This window comes from Cynara cardunculus (assembly GCF_001531365.2).
Source record: "Cynara cardunculus var. scolymus isolate 2C chromosome LG 2, CcrdV1, whole genome shotgun sequence".
In the NCBI taxonomy this organism is placed as follows: Eukaryota; Viridiplantae; Streptophyta; class Magnoliopsida; order Asterales; family Asteraceae; genus Cynara; species Cynara cardunculus.
The window spans coordinates 63,353,490-63,360,407 of NC_037529.1; the positions used below are offsets into that span (position 1 = coordinate 63,353,490).

Consider the following 6,918-nt stretch of genomic DNA (forward strand, 5'->3'; position numbering starts at 1 on the left):
TACTTATAATATTTCATTTGAAAGTAAGATTTACAGATGAGATGTATTAATATATCTCAAATAGTAAACCAACTCTTTTCGATGATCACCAGGTCTCATCATCTTAAAAAATCAGCAAGTTGTTAAATGGTAATGAAGAATTATGACAAACGCGTTTGATTGTTCAAATGGCATAAAGTCAACACATATTTGAATTGTATAAAAGGAATTGCATACATTGTGCTCTCAACTCAACTTCAGTTTTCCATGTATAATCACCCGTCGATTTCACCCTCAGCTGATCACCATTCTCTAATGACGAGTCACAGCATCCATGGCAGTCTCCTTGAAGTCACTGGTACGTCCATTTTCTTCCTAATTTTTTAGTTTCTGTCCACTCTATATGAATCCACAAACGTTAAACATCATGAAAAATGTTGGTGACTGTAGTCGATTGATTTTGATTTGTGAAAACTCTGTTCGACTAAACTGGAACGATGATTTTCCCCCTTTTGAGTGACGTATTGTATATGCGATTGTGTTTAGATTCATGACCTAATTTCGTTTCTCCATATGGAAATTTAGTTGTTAGCTGCAATAATCTGAAAGATACGGAATGGATCTCACGGCAAGATCCTTACGTTTGTGTTGAATACGGTAGCATCAGATCTTCCACCCGTACCTGTAAAGGTCACATCTCGCATCCTCTCTGCTTGTATATATGCATACGATCTGTTGATTGTCTTATTTGTGGTTGATTAATTTTGAAATGAGAATAGATGGAGGGAAGAACCCTACGTTCCAAGAAAAATTCGTGTATAGCCTAGTTGAAGGACTAAGAGATTTGAACATTACGGTTTGGAATAGCAATACCCTCACACACGATGACTTGATCGGTAACGGAAGGTAAATTTATTCTTGTTCTTTTATCATTTTTGTGCTCGTTTTTGGTGTTCCATTATCGTTTTAATGATGCTCTGTTTCAAGCAATCTGACAAGTTTTGGTAGCAGGGTTCCATTGACAAAGGCTCTTTCTCAAGGATTTGATGATAGCAGCTGGCCATTACAGAGCAAAACTGGCAGGTTAGTGTTTTAATGCATCATTAACGATGGATTTGATGGTGATTTGGTTTAAACCGACGATTTCAAGCTTCACGCTTGCCCTCTTATTTTATATTGTTATATAATTATTTTATTTGTCCAATGCCATTGTTGTTATTATCATTATTACTAAATCGATGGTACTGATTTGGTCTACAAAATTATTCTAGATTAAATTAGGATTTGGTCTATCATGTTCATGTTTTATTAACGATTTGGTTTTTTATCCTCATTTATTACATAAAAAACAGTTTATTTTAGGTTTAGTCTTTCACATTAATTTTCGTATATCTTCTCCATTAATTAAGAATTAAGAGGGTAAATTGACTATTCTATCATTTATTTTTATTAGAAAGGTACTCATACAATGCAGCGATATACATCTTGATTTTAATATTTCATTTTATTCATTATCTCAGTTGATGTTATAGTATGGTCTTATTTGATTTTTAAAAAGTGATGTTATTTTTATTTTTGTATGAAATATAAATCTGATGATATCATATTTGACAAAAATATATCGAGATTAGTATCAGATTAACTATTTAAAATTCATATATTTTGTGTAAATTTTTAATTTAATTTTTTATTATAATTTAATTTATATTCAATAACGAAATAATTTATATTTGGTTTACTAATATAATTTTTTATAAAAATAATAATTAATTATTTTGTTAGAACTCGATAATTATCCTAATTATATTTTAGATCTTTTATATTTTAAAATGAGAAGTTTATCCGCAATTAGTTACACGAATTTAAACATGGAGCTTTAATAAGTTGTACTTATGCATAATTTACTTGTAATCTAATAAAAACAAAAAAATCCTTAAATACACCCTCACTCTCACTACCAAAAACGTTGTTTGTTGATCGTCAGAACCTTTTCTCCCTCTTATCTCTCTCAATTATTGGAACCCTCCTCCCTCCTTGTTGATACCCCATCCTCTTGCCTTAGATGGTTCTTGTTGAAACCCCATCCTTTCGCCTAAGATGAAGTGGATAATTCGTAATTTGAAATTAAATAAAAATTAATAATAGTTAGGAAATAAAAGCATAAAGAACCAATGAAACTAGGTGGGTTGGCAAATTCATTGGTAGGCTAGGATTGGATTGCAAAATTTATTCAACAAGACTTGAATTTGAAATCTTCTCTTCGATTAAAAGCATCTTCCCAGTGCTCTAAACTTTCTTTTGTTTTATTTACTCAAAGCGGTGGCACATATCTAAATCAATGTGGTGTCATCTTTAAAAATCATAAAATTTTCCATTACGTCGGGACAATGAACTTTAGATATGGATTTGAGTTCGGTGAAGAAGCATTTAATATCCGGATTACATTTCAAATCCAAGTTCTATTAAACATGATTTGGGATCGATAGGTTCGATGCAAAATAAATCCCGATCTAAGTTTGGTTCAATAGACCCGGTTTCTTGTAACTCTTTTGGTTTTGCAGTTATGATTAGGGTTTTGATCCTCTCCTCTATCTCCTGTTTCTTGATTTTGGGTTAGAATTTTTCGTTGTTCTTAGTTTTCGAGTTAGAGTTCTCCTGTTCCTGATTAAGTTATGGTGCTTGATTTAAAAACATTAGTTGTAGACAATGATTTTGGTGATAATGAATCCAATTTGTTGCTTAATTTGTTTGTATAATGTCTATAACATTTTTTTTGTTAATTTTTGAACCTGAAGAAGATGAAGATGTTTTTCTAATAATAAAATATAATTATAATTGAGAAAAATAGTTAAGTAACCGTTGTGCCATCGTAGTTAATGGACATAAAAGATGATTGTTAGTATGAGGGACCATATCCAGAAGAAATTGTATAGGGGTAGGTTTATTATGTAATAAATTGACAAATGACCAATTTCATATAACAAATCACAAACCTCAAAGATCAAATTGGTATTTTACTCATTATTATATCTTGTTTTTGTTAAACAATATTTTACACACTCTTTTCATATAACATGCAATGTCATGCATTTTGACCGGGTCCAATCTATTTCAGCTCATTAAATTGGATCAGTGTTACAAAAAATTAGCCATCAATCAGTAAATGATTTAGTAAATTGGCATATTCAACTTGATTTAATCCACTTTTAGCATATATGTCTGTTAGGGCTTTGAATTTTAGAATAATAAACTTTATCAAAAAAATTATTTGTTATTGTAGATTGGTATGATAAGAATAAATATACTTGAATGACATTATAATATTATTATTTGATAAAATATATATATGTTTAATGTTCAATTGCTGAATGAATCAACTTGGTGTCAATTTAACCAGATAAAAAAGATTTGATCTATATGATATTGACACTTAATTAGCCTGGTTGAACCCATTACTTAAGAAATTTGCTTTTAATAACCGAGTCAACATGGAAATATGAAATGTGTTTCTTTTATACAGTTGGTGTAAATTTATAGGTTTTCTAGCTAGCAAATGTAGCTTTTAGAAGCGTTTCCTTCATGTGTCGATGCCTTTTAAGCTTGTGTAATAGGATATTTTTGATCCAATCCATCATAAGATTTTTGTAATATGTTTTTGAACCGTAAATTTGAAACTTTCTAGTCAATATGAATGTGACGTTTTTTAACTCGTCGAACTCTAAAATCAAGGTCTAAAATATATTTTATCCACCAAACCCTCTATGTGAAGTATATCGGGTCTCGTTTTAAAAGTTCTGATCTCATGTCACATTGTACACATAATGGACTTGATTGCTAGACTAGCTTGAGTTCCTTCCACCCCTTTTAATGCTTGTTCTCCATGAGAGTTTATTCGAGTTCTGCTACTTATTTATTCGAATTCACTTAAAACTCAAAACTTTTACAGGCATGCCGGAGAAGTTCGCTTGATAATGCATTATTCCAATGCCAATGTAAGTTCGATTCCTGGTTCATAAATGTTAACCTCTTGTGATGGTTCACAAGAACTAAACAAACTAATTTTGTCGTTTGTTTTTATGTTTTTTGGTACAGAAACCAGCAAAAGATAATGCTCAAAAACCAGGAAAAGGTTTTGGTCCATCAGCTCCTCCTCCGTATGTAACAGGCAGTGCACCCCCGGCATATATGTACGCTGCACCACCACCGGCAGCGTCTTACCCGCCATCTCCCTACCCATCGTACCCGCAAAATTCAGGTGTTTATCCGTACCCGCCACCTCAGACTGCAGCTCCATATCCTCCTCATCCATATCCACCAAATCCAGCTCCTTATGGATCCCATTATCCCCCTGGTAATTAAACTTCCTCATCCTCATTCAATTATTTATTTCATTTCTTCTCATTTGGTTTACATGTTAGAAAACGCACATAATCGTTCTAATATGATACTTAATAGGATTTTTAAAATTTATACATCTTATATAAAAATATTACAATAAGTTACTAGCACAAACTTAGACTTAGGGCTGTTTGGTTGATTTTTCATTAAGTTTTGTATTGGGTAAAGTTGACTGTGTGGATAAATCTGTTTGTATAGATCACGAGGGTTTTTGTTTGAGAATGTTTTTTTCATAAATGGAAGGAGCATGTTTTTAACTGGGAGGGGTAGGTTTGGGAAGAACTTGGTTTTCTATATAATTAAAGCTCCCCTTAAAAAACCTACTGAATAATTATTAGTCACTTTCTACAATATGAAGCCACTACAACACACTCATTTATAGTTGAATGAATAAGTTGTGAGTTCCATTAAACCGTTAACAAACAGATATATAAGCAACCCAACTAGTATACGTTATAGATTGAACAAACTAATTAAAAAGTCATATTCTTCTATTACATTATAATAGAACTTAAGATGTAAATCGCCTTACATTACATATTACTATTTCTATAGGACAGTTAAAAAAAACACAAAGAGATGGTTCAACAAAATTGGCTTAAAAATTACTTGGAACCAACCATACGTAGTTGGTCATTATATGCGATAGCATACGCAGGGGCGGATCTAGTGCATGGTGGTAGGGGTCCTAGGCCCCCAACAAATCCACCAATTTTTAAAAGAAAAAGCTATAACAAGATTTGTTTAGTAAATTTGTCTATTGTGCGGCCTAACAAGAACAAGATAAGGGCCCCCAACTTGATATTTTGATTGTTAATTTGTCTATTTGCAGCACACACTGATATTATCGTTCGAAATATAAAATATAAATACACCTCGATAAAATAGTAAAAAGTCAACTAAAAATCGACCTGAATAAGTTATCTTTATTCGGTTAACTGAACCGTTTAATCCGAAAAAGAAAACCCAAAACCGTTTTCATCCAGATGAATTATTTGGTTTTGATTTTTTTTTTCCTACACCCCTAAGTGTGCTCCCAACTATAAAAGTTTCTAGATCCGTCACTGAACATACTACACATCTTAGTTAGAGGTTTTCATGGAAACAGTCGTTGTATCTTTTAGGAAAAATGAGTTGTCTACATACCTCATATCCTTCTAAACCTTATTTTCCTGGATATATTTGGTTTGATTAAGAAAAAGAATAACGCCAACACATGCCATCTCAACATTAACTAATTTGAAAACCACTTATTTCAATTACTAATTAGATATACTGCTCTCTTGATATAATTATAGTCGAACTCTATTATCGCAAACATAATTGGGACCTTGTCTAATTAAGTGTACCATTCTCTTGGTTTTCAGGTTCTCCATACCCTGGAATGTATCCTCCACCACCTTATTGATGCAGAATCGTTGGATCCAATGAATCATCTAATATAATCTTTTTTATTAATTAATGTTCATATATAAATTATATGATGTTTAAATTTCTGTCAAATATTATTTTTAAAAAATATATATAAAAGGATATACCACCTTGTAATCAAAGGGTAATTTCGTTATAGTTTTTGGGACTTGATGCTTGCCATTGGTATCCTTTTTGGTATCATGTCTATAAAATGTTTTTATTGTATATATATATATATAATGTTGTTGCAATTGTTGTATCTAATATATTATTATGTAAGATGGGAAACTGGCTGAAAATTAGTGTTACAATATTTATTTTATTTGTATAAAAATTATTGAATTTTTTATCAGATTTGTAAAGTCAAAGAATGTATATCATAATATCTCATCAATAGTTGATTATGTCAAAAAGTTAACATTAGTTAAATCCAACCCGACGTGATTTAAGGTCAACAATGAATCCAAAGATCTTAACTTGTCTCCAATAATTCATTTGTCTCCAATAATTCATTTGAATTGAATTGGAATAAGCTTGCTGAACCTTATTCCACCTCTAAGGCATTTGAACTTATCGACTCCGTATGCATGCCGACTTCACAATTCATAATCATATAAACCCTCCACTTGAAATTATCGTGCTCGAATATCATTTGACCCACTTTAATTTAATTATTAAATCACTTTATCAAATTAAAAGATTAAAACAGAATTATATTGGTTAGTAAAAATAGAGTTTAAAAGTAATATATTGATTAAAACATAATTAAATTAATTAATTATATTCCTATTAATAACAAATTAATTTACTAATTACACAAGTCAATTAATTAAACTTAGAAAAAAGAATCTTGGGCTCCTTCTATGGGTCCAACCAAAAAAGGTCAACAGGACCCTGAAATGCTTTCCATATCACCCAACCCAACTAGGGATTCAGCCCAGACCCAGCCTGGGCCCAGTGAACCAAGCACAAACACGACCAGGGGAACCAAGCTTCCGGTCTGCTCCACCAACCCCCCGACCGCACTCAAGCCCCCCCACCCGACCGACACTATCTGCTAGCTTATAAGCTACTTATTTTTTGAGTACACATCACTAACTTATAAATTAATTTATTGACATTTTTCCA

At 31.7% G+C, this 6,918-nt stretch overlaps 1 protein-coding gene across 1 annotated transcript; it reads left to right on the forward strand.

The window, feature by feature from the left end:
• Positions 1–212: 212 nt before the first annotated feature.
• Positions 213–5,840, forward strand: LOC112507692 (elicitor-responsive protein 1-like). Its single transcript, XM_025112359.1, has 7 exons — positions 213–337; positions 565–669; positions 759–885; positions 991–1,062; positions 3,926–3,971; positions 4,072–4,330; positions 5,745–5,840. Exons 1-7 carry the CDS (start codon positions 247–249, stop codon positions 5,783–5,785), a joined length of 741 nt encoding a protein of 246 aa, XP_024968127.1. The 5' UTR covers positions 213–246; the 3' UTR covers positions 5,786–5,840.
• Positions 5,841–6,918: the final 1,078 nt, after the last annotated feature.

What these genes read in the sequence shown, in the direction of transcription:
- LOC112507692 (XM_025112359.1), top strand. Translation starts at nt 247, where the DNA reads ATGTATAATCACCCGTCGATTTCACCCTCAGCTGATCACCATTCTCTA. An exon ending in GACTTGATCGGTAACGGAAG is followed by an intron (nt 886 to 990) that starts GTAAATTTATTC and finishes TTTTGGTAGCAG; the next exon opens with GGTTCCATTGACAAAGGCTC. An exon ending in TGCATTATTCCAATGCCAAT is followed by an intron (nt 3,972 to 4,071) that starts GTAAGTTCGATT and finishes TTTTTGGTACAG; the next exon opens with AAACCAGCAAAAGATAATGC.